This window comes from Tenrec ecaudatus, chromosome 9, assembly GCF_050624435.1.
Source record: "Tenrec ecaudatus isolate mTenEca1 chromosome 9, mTenEca1.hap1, whole genome shotgun sequence".
NCBI lineage: Eukaryota > Metazoa > Chordata > Mammalia > Afrosoricida > Tenrecidae > Tenrec > Tenrec ecaudatus.
In genome coordinates this window covers 110,672,290-110,691,673 of record NC_134538.1, presented here as the reverse complement: position 1 = coordinate 110,691,673, position 19,384 = coordinate 110,672,290, and the positions used below count along the sequence as shown (strand labels likewise).

The window sequence follows — 19,384 nt, the reverse complement described above, 5'->3', positions numbered from 1 at the left end:
ACTCAGTATAGGTTCAATTTCGTTAATCTCATTATAAATGAAGTAGAATATATTGTCACATACTGAAGAGTCTTTTATTTCCCTATAAAATTTTCTGTGTTGGACCAGGTAGACTAGAAAAACAAATCCAGAGACACTCATGTATGTGTAAGAAAGAACTTTATATCAAGAAATAATTATACATCAATAAAGCATCCCAGACCAGTCCAGATCAAGTCCATAATTTTTATATCATCCCATAAGTCCCATATTAGCCCATGAATTCCTCTCCAGACTCACTCGCACATGCAGGCAGATCATCAGCTAGAGTGTGGAAAGTCCTGTGGAGCCAATGGCAGTGTGGCTCCATGTGGCTTAGCAGCAATGTGAAGCAGAGAGAAGAAAGTAGCTTCTTCTGAACACAGAAGCCTCATGATTAGGCCACGCCCCCAAGGAGTCACCTTCAGGCTGACCTGAATGACAGGCTAAGCTCCACCCCCTTATTCTTTTTCTTTCAATAAGTCATTTTATTGGAGGCTCTTATAACAATCCATACATCGATTGTATCAAGCACATTTGTACACACCCTTCATTCTTTTGTTAAGTTGACGTGAAATTGCGTAACGACCACACTCTTCATTCATTCCCTTTGCCTGTATTTCGCTGGGTTGCAGTGGTCAGTGCCATGCCCACTGCCCCTTTGCCTTTACCTCCACTGTAAGCTGGTGGTGGAGGAACGGAAGCCTGTAGCCCGCGGGCTGCTCCCTGGCTAAGGTAGCGTAAGCTGCAGACTTGTCGGAACGTCAGTGCCTGAAAGTCAGGGCTCTAAGTCCTTCTCTACCAGTAATGAACAAGGCTTTGGTGGATAAGCACCCCGCTCTCCTGAGGCTTGTTTGATACTGTCTTAAATTAGCTAGCAAGTGGCACAAACACTCACACGTTATTTTTTGCTCTCTGTGGACTTTCCCACTCCATTCCCAGGATTTAATGATTTCCCTTCCAAAATAAACTATTTGAACTAGATTCCTTGCCTCTGGGTCTGCTGCTTGTGTAACCCAAACCAAGGCAGGCTATAAAACTGCGTGCTACCTAAAGTGAGACTGCTTTGTGAACCGAGATGAGACATTTAGAACTTTCCTAGCAGTTTGGCATTTACACAATATTTAGGTGATGGCCTTGTATTGTACAAACACATTGGGCTCCCTATTCTATCAGATCATATGACCCTACTGTACTTGAGTTTTTTCCCCCTGCTAATAGCAGAAAAAGTACTGCTTTGGATGAAGACACAGACCAATTGATGAAGGTTCCCAGACGGTAACTTTGATTAGATATAACAGAAATTTTTCTGATAGTTACCTGAAGCCCTAAAAATGGAAGAGATTTCTGCTTGTGAGGATGTCCGTGTACTCCCACGAGAAGTGACCTTCCTTGGATGGACTTACTGTACTTTCCCATTTTTCCTTTGAGTCCCCAGCTCAGGAGATTTTGTCATTTTGAGATGAACAAAGAACAAATCTCCTTCGAGTTTAGTGTAGCTCCTGGTCAGACTAGAAGGGAAAGGCAAAGTGGTAGATTCAAGGGAGATGTGCTCAATGCTGAAATCACAGATCCTAGGTCACCCTAACCTTTCAGGATGTGAGAAAATCAGCAACACAAAAATGTGGACCATTAAGTATAGGCAATCAGGAATATTTTGAATGCAAATGAACTTCTTGTTTTAAAAAAGAAGAGTTTCCAGTGACTCATCCAACCTAGCACATTGAATCAAAGGGATAATTGAGAAACCAGAATGGGTGTGTTCCCATACACTGCTGTGTTCAAAGAGAGGGTGGGGCCAGACTAACTCCATTTACATCCCAGCTCTGCCTCTTACTAGTGAATTCGGGCAAGATGCTCATGCTTTTAAGTCTCCCTTTGTTTATTTTCATCTGAACAATCAGGATATGAACGGTGCTTTAATGAATTGTTATGAGGATTAAAAATGCACATCAAATTTTTGGCTCAGGCCTTAGCTCATCACCGTATACAATCCAAACACCCACTGCTGTGGAGTGGATTCTTCTAGAAAAGTAACTGCATATGGGTTGCCGACTCTGTAAATATTCATGGGAGTAGGCGACCTCACCTTTCTCCCACAGAGCAACAGGTGGGCTCGAATCCTGACCTTGTAGTTCACAGCCTGTTCTCTGACCCACGGAGCTATCATTAAAATCCTTTCATGTTTCCCTGGTAACAGGAAGGTCGTACTGATATTCCCTCCCCTTCCCCCATCATTTGATCAGGGTAGGCCTGCACTGCCCCTCTCCTCCACGCTCTCCCATCTCCCTCTTCATTTGGCTGTTTCTTTCTTCTTCTTTCTGAAGATCATTTAATTGGGGGCTCTTACAGCTCTTATAACAATCCATACATCAAATGTATCAAGCATATTTGTACATATGTTGCCATCAACCTTTTCTAAACATTTTTGTGTTTCAGTTGGTATCAGCTCCCCCGCCACCAGCCGCCGCTCCCCCCCGTGACTTGACAAATTATAAAGTATTTTCCTATCTTTCACCCACCACTGTCACCCACCCTTCCCCCACCCTTTCTGTTGTCCCTTCCCTTGGGGGATGAGGGAGTGGTGGTGGTATGTGTGGATCATTGCAATCGGCTCTGTTTTCTTACTTCTGAGAGCTCAGAGCTAGGCTGGGATCATGAGGAACGTTAATTCAGAGCAAACGCTATTGAAAAAGAAGACCGGTGATTTCAAGGGAAACCATTTTCTAGTTTTCACAAGCCACATGTGGGTTGGTCTTGAGACAAGACGGGCAGGAGAGCAAAAGTAAGATGTGGACCCGAACTAGATAAGGGTGGTTTCCTCAGAGGATGAGAGCTCAGACAAGCCCCCAGAATCAGATTTCTCTCGTAATAAATTCTTTAAGCCATTTTACACAGACAGTGCCTTAGAGACCAAGAACTGGCACCATTCTGTGGACTGCATCTCCCCCTTGGGACTACATTCCCCATAGCTCCTTGCACCTGACTTCTCGACTGACATTCTAGGAAAATGATGTGCCCTAATGGAACCTTTACACACGTTTAGCAAACCTATACACGCAAGGAAGCCAATATACTGACCGTACTGGTTGTGCTGCTCCATTCCGCTAGCAGCCTCTCATAAAACTCCCCAGTGTTGCCTCTGTGTCTAACCAGTGTAAATCTGTCTCTGTAAAAGACAAGGACCTAATTCTAGTAACAGCTATCAATTCACATGTTTTCATCATCCTTAACAAAAGGTTTGGTTCCCTAGCTAATGACTCTTCCCACGTCCACACCCATTCCCTGGTACGATGGATAAACTTTAATCTCTGTACATTTTTTTGCCCACCCTTGATATTTTATGAAAGTGGGATTGCACCATATTTGTTCTTTTGCTTCTGACTTATTTCACTAACCATATATATGGTTAAGGTTCATCCCTCATTAATGTGTTTTTAAAATGGTAGATCATCTTTTTTCTTATCCCTGAAAGGATGCATTTTCAGTCCCAGATTCTGGAAATGATATGACCAGAAACCTTCTATTCACTCTTTAAAATATTGATGAATCAAACCAGAATTAAACAACTAGAAAATATTTTTAAAATTATGTTTAATGAACATGTATTTATACAAGCAGTCACTCATTAACATGGGAGAAATATACACAAGTAAAAGATTTATTGACCTAAGACCTATTTTCTTGGAATATGAGAAACATACTAGCAGTAAATTAAGTTTAATCTGACTTTTTAATGTAAAACATTTTAGATTTGATAAAAGGAATTTGCTGAAAGCATCCTATTTCCACCGACACCAAACTCATTCTTTCCCCCTTTAAATAAACTGTAGGAGTCAGCTGTGTTCAAGTGTCACGTGGGCTTGATGGCCTTGGGCAAAGGGGAGGTGGAAGGACATTCGAGGTCTCTGCTCATCTGAGGGTTTTTGGAGCCCTTAGAGTTACACTTGGCAATGCAATTGTTAGGCCAAACCGCTTGGGGCGCCCTTTCACTTTGGACTTGATAACTCACCGTAATCAAACCAATTTCATCTCCTTGCAACCATACGGGTCAAAGTAGAACGACCAGCGTGGGGTTCTGAGGCTGTCAACCTTTATGGGAGTAGTAAGCCCCTTCTTTCTCCCGAGAAGTCACTGGTGGCTTCAAAGGCCGACATTGTGATTGGCAGCGATGCACAACTCAAGATGCCGCAAGGGCTCCTTAGGGCTCCTCGCTGGGCAGCTTTTACTGAACCCACACATAACACATTTTGAAAATGTGTGCTAAAATATGCTCTTAAATGTTCCTTGTTTCATCAAATATGAATACATCTATATGTTTTACTAGGAAATAACGAATAAATGTTCATTTAATGCAATATTATGCAACCACTACAGATATGTAAATATCAAGCAAGAGAATGAAACTTCTAATATGTTAAGTGAAAATGACATTATAAAAATTAATTGTGAAAATTTTGAAATATAAAATTGAATATATGATATGGAAACATTGTTATTAAAAGCTTTTCTAGAAAAATCTGGGATTTAGTACTGATACATTGATATATATATTTATATTTAGAACATTTTATTTAATGCCATGTGTCATATGTGATTTAAAAAAGGCTTTTATAGAGTAGGCAGAAAAATATCAACTTAATGTGGTTGATTTTCTTGGTGTGGGGAAGATGGCACATCCAGCCCTCTGCGCAGGCTCGGAAGGCTAGACCTGCTCTGGGTCATCTTAGCTCTGTAGCTTCTTCCCCACAGAAAAACAGTGACAGCCACTCCTTTTTGTCCTTCGCTCTTCATAGTTCTCTCTCATGTATGTATCTGTAAGATTTATCCCATCGGATTACTCATTTTATTTAGCTTTGAAATTATAATAAAATGTGACAAATTACAGAAACAACTTTTTTTAAATACTAGAAATTCATCCAATAGATGATTCTTCTTAAACAACATTTGGAATATATCATCAGATTAGTCATATCAGATTAATCATGCTGAAGCAGACACCTAACTACTACCAAGCTTAAGGTAGTACCAGTTTACAGTATTTATTTAGTTTGCCATCTGGTTGGCTTAAACATTTTTGTGCAAGATAAACGACTGGTGCATATTAACTTAAATACATTCTGAGTTACTCAAACTTTTTGTGCAAGGACTTCCATCAACTCATCATCCTGAAGTACATTGAGAAGTGTCCATGTGCACCCCTCCAATTTATTCTCCTTTCCAATACCGTTTCTGGTAGAGGAAGGGCATTGTGGCAGTTTTATAGATTTGCACACTTTCTCTCAATCAGTTGTGATATTTTTGCTTTGTTATAAATACAAGTTGTGCAGAGTACGTATCCATATTGTCAAAGGGAAAAAATGAAGGAGTACATTTAACTACAGGATTTATTATGGCAGTATTTGTGGTCATCTTTATCTACCCCCTCCCCCCAAACAAGTAAATACATCTCAGTTCTTGTACTGCATTTGCCTCTCTTCAAATCTACAGAATAAAGCTTCGGCCAGTGGTCAATTTCTTACTGGTTTGTCTTTCACTTTTCTCATTTCTGAAGGCAGAGCAGGACATTACAGGTGATGTCCCTGTAGTTTGCAAGACATTAGGTCATATTGATTACACAGCAAAGAACCCTCTTCCTGCAAAACTACAAAGCTAATTTCAACCGTGGCCCTACCGCTTCTGAGAAAAGAAGAGGCAGGCAGGCTACTGCACTGATTCATCCAAAACTAACCTGGAAGGAAAGAAAACCCAGTGTTCTCTTCTCTTCTGCAGATGGGCTCAAATCAAGGCAAAGCTTCCCTCTCTGATCACAAATGCCCGCTATGGTGGAAGATGAAAGCTTCCTTATTTGTACCCATTCATCGTCTCTCAAAGTTCAAAGCAGTAGTTCAGAGGTGGGGAGAAGTCAAAATTTGCATTAAATATCTGTTTTTCTGTTCAATGCTGATTTTCTTTCCCATCCCTGGCGGATCCGAGTAAGAGCCTTGTCGATGCATGGCATGATGAGGACGAACTTGATCACCAACAGGGTGCAAGGAATGATGAGGGCCAGCACATAGGCTGGAGGCAGATACCATCTGTAGCTGGAAGGGCTGAGGAATCTCTGTCCCCCATACACCAGTGTGTGAGCTGTGCACAAGATGAGGGTCACATAGCCCAGTTTGGACTAGAAAGACACAAACAACCAATGTAAGGACACATGACTTATCTTCATAGTGAAAACCTTGCAAGATATTTGTCAGCAACCACAAATAGGTGATGCTTGTCACATTTAGGATACTGAGAACTCAAGAACTCTGTGCCATTGCCTCCATTGTGATCCTGTTGGACAAAGAACTGTCTCTGGGTTTCTGAGGCTGGGAATCTTTACAGGAGTAGAAAGCCCTGTCTTTCTCCCTGGAGCAGCTGAAGGAGGCAGTCGCCCTCCTTGAGGAGGATGCTGTATTCAAAGGGAGATAGATTGTTGCTCAAACACTCCACAGTGAGTTCATCTTAACCTCACTGGAAGCCAGCGTTTCCCAGGGGTGACTCTGGGGCTGGAATCCATGCCCAAACGGTGTCTTCTGGAGGACAGTGCCGATTAAGACCCACCAGGTCCTCAAGAAACATCTTATTAGTATGTTACTGCAGAAAGCAGATGCTAGCTAATTTCTATGGCAATTAAAGGGAAATTAAGCAAACTTCACTTCCCTTCTTTTTATCCTACCTTCTAAATGTCAATGTTTCCCTTCTGTCTTTGTACATTGAATATAAGTAAAACCTCGGAAAATATTGACAGTGTTTGCTCCCCCACCCCCACCCCGGGAGAAACGGCAAGACAAAATTGCAGTAGTTCTATAAAATGCAAACTTAATTCTAATTACTAATGGTTTCTTCTGTTTTACTAGTTTGCATTACATGCACATCAGAATCACCTGGAGGCCATGTGACAGCAGACACATGTGACGGCTCTCCTCTGGAGTTTCGGGTTCAGTGGGCTGTGCTGGGGTGGGGGAAGGGTTTGAGTAATGCTAGGTTCCCAGGTGCTCTTGCTGATCCGGCCCAGAGACCAGTCTTTCAGAATCACTGGTCTACATGAACTGTTACCAACCACCTTGAATGAAGTGTTGGGGGTTGGTATGTTGGGGGAACATTTTAAAATTTTTTCTTGTACAGATTTAATCTGGCATGGTGATAAACCAGTGATTCTTGACCTTCCTAATGCTGTGACCCTTTAATACAGTTCCTCATGTTGTTGTGACCCCCAAACCATAACATTGTTTTCATTGCTATTTCATAAAAATGAGATTGGCGTAGAGATTATGAGTTGAGCAGCTAACTGCAAGGTCAGCAGTTTGAAACCACTGGCTGCTCAGTGGAAAGAAGACACGACTTCCTACCCCATGAAGAGATATGTAGTCTCAGTCTCAGAAACCCACAGGGACAGGTCTACTCTCTCTTGGAATCAACTCAATGGCACTGAGTTTGGTCTGGGGGTTGGAGGGAAGTGATGGAGCAAAATGAAAAATTAGGCATGCCATGGGAAGAAAATGAGCGTACTCTCAGCCCCAAGGTGATGACTGAGATCAGTTCAGAATGGCCTCAGTAAGTCTAATTTGGAGGAAAACTGGGACTAGGTGTAAAGGATTCTTACTTAGCCTAGAACAAGAAACGGCCTGAAGCTTCCTCAATTATGTAAAAGCAACATGCTCAGCATGTGAAGGTGGTTGTGAAGAATTTTAGGGGGGTGTTTCACTTGTTTCAAAACGAGAGGCAAATTTATCTAGCCTTCAAGGGCAAGTAGGAGTTGCCTGTAAGCTGGACATTCAGAGGACTCGTGTTTACACTATTTGTAAAGTCATAGTTATTTTGCCGAAATAAACAAAAAAGCAGATCAAATCCTTGTTAACCTTACCTGGACAAATCGGAATTCTCTCCAGTTGACTGTGTTGCTGACAGATGGTAAGGAAGTGATTCCCAGGAGCAGAAACAGAAAAAAACCCAGGATTCCCAAGGCCACATAGGAATCACTCCGCCAGGCTGTAGAGGTACTGAATGAGCTGTCTTTATTGGTCATTGCCTACGGAAATGACAAGCCATTTAAAAAATACATTTTTTACAAACTGCCCATCCTTGCCAAGGGATGGAAAAGAACTCAGCACAGTTGCTTGGCTTATGGCAAAATGCAGAGCATTTCTCAATAATAATAAGGCAAACACAATTGAAGATAACAATGCATTTAGATGCTGTGTTTTGGGTAGAAAATGTAATCGGTTCTTTTGGGACTTAATGAGCCTATTTGGCTCCAGATTTGGGGCTTAAAGTTTTAATTTACTTTATAAATCCTAAAACAATGTATTTAAACATAATTTATTTATTTATACCATATGGCTCTTTGTTCCCTGAACAACACTTAATGTCTCCATTGGTTATATCAGAATCCTGTTCTGTGCTTTTTATGCCAACTCTCCACACAGGCAAACGTGGAGTTCTCTCATGTTTAACTCACTCACTGCCATCAATCGATGACAACTCACAGTGACCTTATAGGATGGGGCAGAACGGCCCCTGCGAAGTTTTAGATTGTAACTGTTTATGGGAATATAGCATAACATCGAATATGTGGCATCCCAGGTTGAGAAGTATCAAGGCCCTGCTGTGTCACTCTTACTCAAAAAATGCCCAATGTAATGCAATGGTTAGGATAATAACATCGAGAAACCCATAGAAGTGCCATCAGTGAGACACTAGCCAATAATCTCTAAGACTGAGGTAAGGTCCGGCCAAACCAATCATTACGACAACTGATGTACAGCAGTCACTGGCTACTTTTCTCAGAATGTTTTGGCTCTGTAGAGATACTGCCTGACATTTTCTTAGGATTTATTTCTAGTTAGTGGAGACAACTTCCCACAAGTTGAACATGAATGTACATTTTCAAGGGAAGTGATGGCTTCATAAGCACCTTTTAGTGAAATTGGTTATTCTTAATGGCACGTGTGTGAACAGTTCCTTTACTAACAAGATAACTGGTTTTGACACCCAAAGGGAAGTGGCATGCATAAAAATAGAAACATTGCTCCACTTTCACTGTAACCCAGGTGAATTCCAGGTATCACTGCATAGCCCGGAGCCTCAAGTTCATTAATCCTTCAGTGTCCTTGCCAGTCCTGAGAACACAGACCTGGTGAAGGGTGAACATGGGGTGTCTAACTTTCACAGTTAAATTCAGCTCAATGGTTGCATGATACCTTGACCGGATTCATCAAAGAAACAGTCATGAGGCTAATAATTCTAGTTACTTTAAAAAACAAAGATGCTCAGAATTATTTTCTAGAATCATAAAATAGGACATGTGAGGAGCTATTGCAAGTCCCTTCCCTATTTTAAGGAAAATGAGAATAAAACTGAGTGGTGATTTACCTGGGTAAGGGTTATATTTTTCAACTTCCATCGTACAAAATAGCGGATGGGAATCACAAGGGTGTAGAGGACATGAAGGAAGGCAAAGCCCAGCGCGACTAAGCCGAGCTGCTTCCTGCAGAGCATCCAGTGATCAAGCCAGGCTGGGAATCGGCGGTATTTCGTGCCTCGGTAGAGCTGCAGAATGGCGGCCAGCACACCAGGGAGGTAAACCAAGGCAAGCAGGATGAGTGCCACTGTTGGAAAGACCCGGTTTGGAATGGAGATAGCCAGGCGAAATGTTTCATTTTTCTTTCCATAAACATATGGGTAGATTACATCTCTAATTACACAGTAGAAAAATAAAAAGATACACAGCGCAGCAGACAGATAAATTGGGAACCTCCACATTGGAAATAGCTGCAAGGGGTAGTTTTCAATTTCTTTGGCTGCCATGAGCGATCCTTGATCCAATGGGGTGAGTCCAAGAGTACGAACAATATTTATCACTCTTTGCTTGGCTTTGCTGTCATTGCCACAGACCAATACCTGTATGAAGAAGAATTGACTGTATTTATCATTAGCTTTGTTAATAATGACTTTATAAGCGCTGTGCAAAAACAACAGTACACCCTCTGCTTTTCAAACAAGCTTATTATACAAAACACACTTAACAAAAGGACGTTTAAAATGTGCATCAGTCTGTTGCATTGCCAAGGAAATTGAGGATCAAACTCCAAACCAAGCTCACTGCCATTGAGTTGATGCCAACTCATAGTGATCCTATAGGATAGGGTTAGAACGGCCCCTGAGAATTTCAGAGACTGGAAATCTTTAAGGGAGTAAACACTGAGCCTTTCCCCGCCCCTGCAGATCAGCTGGTGGTTTCAAACTGCTGACCTTGTGGCTCACAGCATAGTGCAAAACCACCGCACCACAGGGGCTCCTAAGTGGAGGACAGTTTTAGGCATATTACCTTGTGTGAGTAGCTTGCTCTCTCCTTTGTGTTTGTGAATGCCACATAATCTATGGACTGTTTCTAATTTCAGCAACTAAAGGAATCTTATAGAAGGTAGAGGAAGTGGGAAAAAGCATCCTCCAACGAATTAGCTGTGCTAGTTTCTAGCACAGACAAGAGGCCACCCTGTTGGATTCTGTGGGGCTAAAAGCCCAGAGTGTAGACAGTGTGCTAACCCCGGCAACAACTGACTGTCTTACCTGGTCAAATAAAAGCAAATTATTCCCAGCACATGTTAGCAGAATGAGCGGTTTAGAAGGCATTTTATTTTGGAATTGTATTTTGGCATTCCTGAGGCAAGTGCATATTAAAAGACTAACGTTTTAAAGATTGAGGGTTACAGTCATTCATTACTTGGTCTTACCTGCCGGCTTGCATCCAGGGCTCCCGACTGGAGGGCCCAGGCTGAGATGGTGTTAAATGCTTTCACCACGTGGGTTCCTGGCAGCAGCTGTGCAAGGTACTCGGCATTGGATTCTGGATACTGATTGACTTTGAGGTTGTTGCTGACATCAACCAATATTTTCCCTTTGAGGACTTTAGTTAGTTCTGTGAGAAAATCATAATGTTCCCTGTGGATTGCTACAATTATGATGTCAGATTTTTGGGCAGCTTCGGAATAGCTCAGGACCTCAGCACCACTGGGTAGCAGGCTGGACATCTGGGGGTTCCGGCTTCCAAAAACAACAGAATAGCCGCACTGGCGCATTTTAAATCCCAATGACCTTCCAAAATCTCCCGTTCCAAACACACACACAGCCTCTTCCTTTTCTGAAGAATTCATAGTAAGGGGAAACTCATCTGTGCATGTGTCCTCCATAACTGAAAATATAAATAACCAACAAAATATGAGAAAATGAGAATTTCCAGGAAACCGCAATTAGCATGTTATCTCTGCAGTGGCTCTATTTATTTCAGCAATGTTATTGTCATATAATTCACATATCATATAATTCAATAGGTCAATCAAATCTACATTCATCATTATCAGCTCGCCATTTCCACCCAACATCCCTGCCATATCTCCAACCAAATCACGCCAAACTCACTGCCAAGGAGTCAATGCTCGCTCATAGGGTGGGATTCTGAGACGGTAACTGTTTACTGAAGTAGACAGGATTCCCTGGAGGCTGAATCCATGCATGGACCCTGCAAATGGAGTTTGGACTTCCACTGTCATCCATTTCCTTCTATGAACCAGGTGTTCACAATTTAAACTCGATGCCATTCCCTCCTTTGGCTCTGAATTAAATTATTTACAATCTTTGGATCACACAGGCTGGTGTGCTTCTTCCATGTGGACTTCCTTGATACTTCACTTAGATGGATGCTTATTTGAAAACAAACCCTGAAGACCCGAGCTGCTATCTTCTCTGACAGCTGTGCCCTATCTAGTTTCTTCATCACACTGTTGATATAGCACCCATCTCCCCATGAGGTCAAGCGTCAAGCAGGGCTATGTCATAAGAATTGTTCTTAGATTGGAGCTAGAATTAAGTGCAAACCCCAAATCCATTCATGCATCTATGGTTTATACATGTCTTTGGTTTACCTTAGAGACATCATTGTCATTTTATGTTCTAGAACATTGACAAATTGTTAACTTGATAAAACATCCCCAGGGACAGCACTTTCCTGCATTTACTTTAATTGCTAATGAATTATTTTGAGAGTATTTCTTCTGAAATTTGTGAGGATTTACAATGATCATACCCATGCTCACATGTACCTTATTTAACAAAGTCCTAGGGAAGAGATGCTGTGACAAACCAAGACACTCAGATACAATAAACTATGGACATTGCATTGAGACTACAGTTGTCAAGTAGCATCTGTATTAGGTGTGAATGCTTTTAACCATTCTCAAAGGAAAATCTGATAAAGAATGCACTAAGAAGAAAATTATAAATCAATTAATATATGTTATGGCTCAAAAAATCCTAAAGAAAGATGGGCAGACAGAACCCAGCAGTTTTTAAGAGCACAGTTTATCAACTTAGGTATAATCTATCAACGTAACACCAGCTGCTTCCCAAGAGAAAGGTGTGGGAATCCACTTCTGTAAAGACTTATAGGGTTGGAAGCCATATGGGGCAGTTCTCTGCTGTTTTGTAGGGTTTAGCTCTGTAAGTTCAATAGTATTAAATGTATTCATAAGTCTTACCAAGATGTATGGAGAATTAATGAAAAATATGCATTCATCTCTATTGATACTAACGGGATGTGCTAAAACTTGACATTCATTTTTGGTTCTTAGTAAACCAGAAACATATCCTTAACACTTTAAAATCTTAAAATACCTATCACAGCCAAAAATCCAGTCCCACTCTTTTTTCTTTCTTTTTTAAATTAAAAGATCATTTTTTAATATGAAAAATTGATATTTTTTATTCTAAAACCTGAATCTAATTCTAAGACTCTTTTTTTAAACAAATCATTTTATTAGGGGTCATACAACCCTTATCACAATCCATACATACATCAATTGAGTAAAGCACCCTTATACATTCGTTGCCCTCATCATTCTCAAAGTTCACCTTCCGCTTGGGTTCCTGGAATCAGCTCATTTTCCTTTTTTCCTTCCCCCTCCCTCCCTGCTCCCTCTCCCTCATGAACCCTTAATAATTTATAAATTATTACTCTCTCCTATCTTACACTGCCCGGCGTTTCCCTTCACCCACCTTTCTGTTGCCCACCCCCAGAGAGGAGGTTGTATATAGATCCCCGAGATTGGTTCCCCCTTATTACACCCCCTTCCCTCCCGGTGTTACCAATCTCACTGTTGGTTCTGAGGGGTTCATCTGTCCTAGATTCCCTGTGTTTCCAGATCCCAACTGAACCGCTGTGCATCCTCTGGTCTAACCAGGTTTGCAAGGTAGAATTAGGATCATGATAATTGCGGGGGAGGAAGCGTTTAAGAACTAGAGGAAGGTTTTGAGTTTCATTGTTGATACACTGAACCTTGAGTGACTCATTTCCTCTACACTAACCGTCTGCAAGGGATGTCCAGTTGTCTAGAAATGGGCAGGTTTCAAGCAACAAAGGTAGGGGAAAAATCATATCATTGTGAATGAGGGTAGTGCGTGATGGGGACCCAATGCCCATCTGTAAAAGATCATTTTATTGGGGGCTCTTACAACTCATTTCAATCCATATGTCAATTGTATCAGGCATATTTGTACGTTTGTTGCCATCATTCTTTTCTAGACATTTACTTTCTATTGAGCCCTTGGTAGCAGCTCCTCTTTTTTCCCTTCTTCCCCACCCTCATGAGATGATAAATTATTATTCTTTTCATATCTCACACCAACCACTGTCTTCCCTGTTCTTCCCCCTGAAGGAGGGTATGTGGTTATGTTTGTGGGATACAAAACGACTGTTCTCCAGCTCCATTCCCCCAAATATATATCTGTTAGACTTAGGACACTGCTTCCAACTAATGGTAAATGATTGTCAAGTTATCTCCCTAAAGACTCCTGCCATCCAGAGCAAGCAGACAGTATTGTTTCTCCCACAATAGGTAGGGCTCCTCCCTGCTGTTAGGGACAGTGGATTGCTTCCCCTGAAAGCTTAGGCAAAATAACTTCTCCAGCTCTAGGGCAATCAAGGTTAGGCTTGGATGAAGCCATCCCTCCTCTTCCTATTGCGCATGTACCCCTAGCCTGTCCCCTTCCTATTACTGTATTACCTATAGTACAACCCTTTCCTGTGATGTTGTCTTTACCTGTAATTAGGGAGCTTGCAGGTCCCCAAAAGATATATAAACCTTGGTTATCAATAAATTTCTCTCTCTCTCTCGCCTGCCTTGTACCACCAAGAGGAGCTGAGGTGAGCATGCTATAATGAAATGTGTCTGACTCTATTATTTCAATCTCTCTTCTATCTCATATTCTCTATGACTTTACTATAATCTTTGCTTATTATCCCTGTACTGGACCCGTGATGATTTGTTAGGGGCTGGCTAACATTGCAATGTTCCCCTTTCCTCCCCTCCTTTCCCCACTTCCCCCTACCCTTCCGGTCTTATTCTTAATAGAGTATTATTAGAAATATTCTCAATAAGAAACTCAAATATGTCAGCTTCCTTCAAGATTTCGCATGAGGGGGCAGTCTACTCTATCCTAGCAGGGCCGCTGTGCTTTGGAATGCCTTAATTCATGTGATAGCTCCTGAAGTGGAGATTTCTTGTGGTTCAGCTTTTTCAGTTTTAAGAATATCTTGGCCTCCTTAAGTCATCTTTAAACTTAGTGGGTATCAAACACATTGAGTAAAGGTCAGCTTGCTCAAAGACCTTTTCATCAGTCTTTTCATCAAGATCAGAGTGAATGAACATGAGTGTTCATAGAATGAATCATAACTAGAGACAAGTCTTGGATTCATCAGTGTGATCCAGAGCGCAAGATCTCATCAAACACCGACTTGTAAAGGACTTCCCTGGGCCAGTTACGTTAAAGGAAGAGAGGTCAGCTTTGAAGGATATGGTGACTATTTTGGGGGGAGGGGGCGGTTACAACTAGGGCAACATTGACAGATTTTCTTAAAGGCCAGAGAACAATCATGGGCTTACGAAAGGGTTAAGAAAACTGAAAACTACACTGATGAGAAAAAAGACCTGGAAAGTAGCACTGAGGGACCTTTTCGCCATCACGACAACGGACCTACGACTCATTCTCTAAGAGCCGCAAGGAGCAGCCTCTGTGAATCTTGTTGAGAAACCTTCTCCTACCCAGCTCACATCCCTGAGTTTGCCCCCTCAAAGAACATTTAAAAGAAACACGATTTTGTGTCCTTCAAGGTTGCCCAAACTATACAATTCTTAGGAGATGGTTTGGAATCATGGAATCATTGCCTTCAGAATTTTCTAGTCTTAACTGGAGGATATGTCAAGAAATAATAGCTTCAGATTTGATATTTTTATGAAATAAAGGCTTTTATAACTTTGGAGCAATATTTTTCACTTTTTATTGTGTGTGCATATGCATATTATATACATACATACTAGGGGGCACCCCCCCAAAATGGAAGGAAAGCTCTGCTGGGCAGAGCTTTCGGAGTATGCATTTTTCACACTAGGCGAGCGTTGAGCAACTCACCACGCTGAGTGAGTGCACTCAGTGGCGTCCCCTGAGGACATGCTCTCTGGTTACATCGAATTTTTTTCGTGAAAGCAGTTTCACTTGAACCTAATTTTTCTTTTCTTTTTTTTTTTTTGTGATGCCTGATTTATGAGAACAGCATGCAGCTGTGAAATTTTGTTTTCTGTTATGGAAAAATGCCACAGAAACTGTTGTGATGTTCAATCCAGCTTACAAGGGCAATGCTATGGGAAAATCTCACGTGTGTGAGTGGGTTTCTCATTTCAAAAAAGGTGAAATGCTGATGACAAACCTTGTTCCGGATGTCCGTCAACTTCCTGAACCCTGAAGGGATGAAAATGTCTACTCTTAGTGCATTTGGAGTTTGTTCCTCCAGGTCAGACTGCTAATCAAGATTTCTATTTAGAGGTTCTGAAAAGATAGTGTTGCAATGTGTGTAATAGTATGTGACAAAAAAGGGCTGATTTGTGGCAGATGGAAGGCAGGTTTAGTCATCACGACAATGCACCTGCTCACACAGCCATTTCAGTGTGCCAGTTTTGGGCTGTGTTAGTCTGGGTAGACTGGAGAAAGAAATCATGGAGGTGGGCGATATTTAGATCCAAACACTTTCTACCCACTGGTCTGTGATCTATATTCGGCATCATTGCATGTGTTTTGTGAGTCTGAAGAGGACTTCATAGCCTGTTATTGGACATATGGGTTAATATCAGACTTATGAACTTGATATGGACTGGGCTGGGATGTTTTCTCAATGTTGAATTGCTCTTATATATAAATATCTTTCTTATACACACATGTGTATCCATGGATTTGTTTCTCTAGTCTACCCAGACTAACACATTGGCAAAACAAAACTGAAAAACCCCAGCATGCCTCTTTTGCCCCACCTGTGCTCGCTCTGTGCAATTTCTTTTTGTTTCCATGAATGAAGAGGGACATGAAAGGACAGTGATTTGATGACATACAAGTGGTGAAGAAAAAAATCAGGGAGGTGCTGTCAGCCATCCAAACAGATGAGTTTGAAAAATGTTTCTAGGAATGGAACAGCAGATCTGACAAATGTATTAAGGGTAATGGAAAGCACTTTGAAAGTGATAAGGTGGTTTTGTAAAAAAATTAAATACATAGCTTTGAAAAAAGAACTCTGTTTTGGGGGACATATGCATATATATCCTTTGTTCACAGATGCTCAGTGCTAAGACTATTGCCTCCCAGATTGTTCCTGCCTTCCAATCAGCCCCAACTTTTGATCACTATTCCATGTGTTACAGAGTAGAAATGCTCCAGAGGCTTTTCTTGGCTGTAATCTTCATGGAAGCAGTTTACGAAGCCTTTCTTCCATGACACTGTGGGGTGAGTTCTGACTGTCAATCTTTTGCTGACTAGTCTGTGATGGCATTTGTGGAACAAATGTTAGAAAGGGAAAACGTAGGAGTTTCAAGCAGCAGTGCTTCCCCTGCCCTGTCCCAGGCACCGTGGAAAGGACTGAAGGAGCAGGAAGGTGAAAGGAAGCAGGGGGCAAGAGGACAAGACAAAGTGTCTAAATGATATCATTTCTGGACATAATCACTATTCAGTTTTTGCGCATGCAGACTGTAGAGTAGATGTAGCTTACACATTCTACAGGCATTCCAGAAATTTTTCCTTTCCATGTAAACCTATGAAACAAAGCTGCATTTTTACCTGAATTTGTCCAGAGTTGTGTACAGTAGAACCCTAGACCTCGACGCTAAGCCGTTCTAGAAGGAGAGTCGAGAGGCCATGCAGTCAGGTTCCGAATCAACTTTTCCCACAAGAAATAACTGAAAATGGATTAATCCATTCTCGACCAACAAGTTTTTATCCTAACGTTACCTTTTTATACAAAGCATTACCTAGAAATTTCAAAGTAAATAAGTTCAGAGTTAAATGATATAATTTAAATAAGAAACATGACATTAAAAAGGGTTTTAACAACTACAGTATGGCCCAGACCTTGAGATGGATGAGGATCTGGGTCTGTGGACACGGATGAGGAGAGGAGGGATGGGGAGAGAGAGAGAGACAGTGTTTGGAAGGGGAATGCCCTCCATAAAATCAACAGAGTGCTGTTTTTCAGGAGGGTTTTTGGTCCTTTCTTTGCCTTTTTTCTTTAGAACTGGCTGGCTTTCTCTTAAAAAAAAAAATCTGTCTAATGTGATCTGCTGTTGGTGTTTCCTTCACTGTTTTCTAAAAGTGTTTACTAAATTATCATAAAATATCGATAACACAGGTAACCAGTTCTTTATCATGATGATTCTGTTCAAAAAACTTTTCTTAGGACCCATTTTTTAATCTAGAAACAATACAAAAAGCCACAAAAACTAAGAAAAGTATAGCAAAGTGCTTGGAACACAGCCGCAAACGGTTTAAATAAAACATACTAACAACGCCAACTACCTCAAGGTGACCGAAACACGACCTGCTTTTGTTTATAAAAACCCCGTGCATCTGGTCAGATTCCCCAGTTTTGTGTGAGCTGCTATGCAAACTCTTCTCGACATTTCACGTCGAAATCCGATTATGTCGAGTCCTGGTGGGGTCATGTCTCGGCGTTCCATTGTTCTTGTAACACCTACGATAGTCCTGGGGAAATGCACACGGAACACGGGACATTGCTGTATGTCTATCGGAGCACTGATCATCAAATTAAGTACAGCAACGGAATCATTTTGTAAGCCAGCTGGAGATACCTTGAATGTGTACCAGAGATGGTCATGGCCACATATGGGACAGCACCGGGAGATGTCAGAGGACCACCTCTCATCAGTCATAGACAGTGCACATCAGGACAAAAGGCCCTTCCAACAGAACTTATAAATTGCAAACTAGTTTGCAAATAATATTGTAATCATTGGTTTCTACTCAGTTAGAATCAAACCTCTAAACTGTTGAAGAGTAATTATTTCTTCTCTGAATAACTGGCATGTATGTTGAAAAATATGTCTGACTACTTCTATGTTGGGTTATACGTTGGAGTTTTACAAGGTCAGCAGGTCCAACCCACAGCTGCTCCGTGAGAGAAAGATTCCGCTTCTTGCTTCTGTGGAGATTTACAGCCTCGGAAACCCACAGGGGAAGTTCTACTCTGTGCTACAGGGTCGCAGTGAGTCAGAATTGACTCCACGCCAGTGAGTGGACCTATCCGTCCACTTTTCCTCTATGATTCTATCTAATATAATTTTCTCTCATCGGAATGCTTGAGATGAGCATTCACAGACAAAGTAAAGATTTGATTAGGTTGCCAGTATCTGGTACTGAAACGCACGATTTCTTTATTATAATATTCTCATTTGGATAATCTTAATCATTCAAAGAATCACTCCAGATTTTGACTGTGGCTAAATCAACCTACAATTTATTCTTATTTTCCATGAACTTAAAAAAAAAATGAAGATATTGACTACCTGGTATGATTGTTTTGCTTCACTTCTCATGAGCAATATGACTTTGGGCAATTAATAAAAATGCTTGTATCTCAGTTTCATCATCTGTAAGTAGTACCTACTTCAGATTTAATGAGAGAATTAGTTGAGATACAGTGCTTGAGATACATGCTCAATAATTGCTGGCTATAATTTTTAATAGAGTAATAATTGATCAGTGATCCAATTGATTAATTTGATGTTCAACTATCTACTTAATGTGACCTCTGTATATATTTCTCAGATTAAAGGTTAATTATACCTATAGAACTGTGATTATGTAAATAGGTAAATGTATCTCTAGTTGCGTGCCATGATTTTTAAGAAGTTCCTGCTTAACCCATAATTTCTTATACGGCCTTAGAATAAATGGCATTAGAGAATATGGATTTATCTCAACACAAGTGCAGAAACAGGTGCAGTGT

General features: G+C 41.1%; 1 protein-coding gene across 1 annotated transcript in view; it reads right to left on the bottom strand.

Moving 5' to 3' along the window:
- Positions 1 to 3,661: 3,661 nt before the first annotated feature.
- The window catches only part of STEAP4 (STEAP4 metalloreductase), a 33,372-nt gene continuing 17,649 nt past the window's right edge, over positions 3,662 to 19,384 (bottom strand). The window contains exons 2-5 of the mRNA XM_075557617.1: positions 10,782 to 11,239; positions 9,421 to 9,948; positions 7,913 to 8,077; positions 3,662 to 6,184 (exon numbers count right to left, since the gene is read on the bottom strand). Of these exons, the coding sequence (XP_075413732.1) occupies positions 5,936 to 6,184; positions 7,913 to 8,077; positions 9,421 to 9,948; positions 10,782 to 11,237 (1,398 nt within the window). The 5' untranslated portion in view covers positions 11,238 to 11,239 and the 3' untranslated portion in view covers positions 3,662 to 5,935. The remainder of the gene's footprint in view (positions 6,185 to 7,912; positions 8,078 to 9,420; positions 9,949 to 10,781; positions 11,240 to 19,384) is intronic.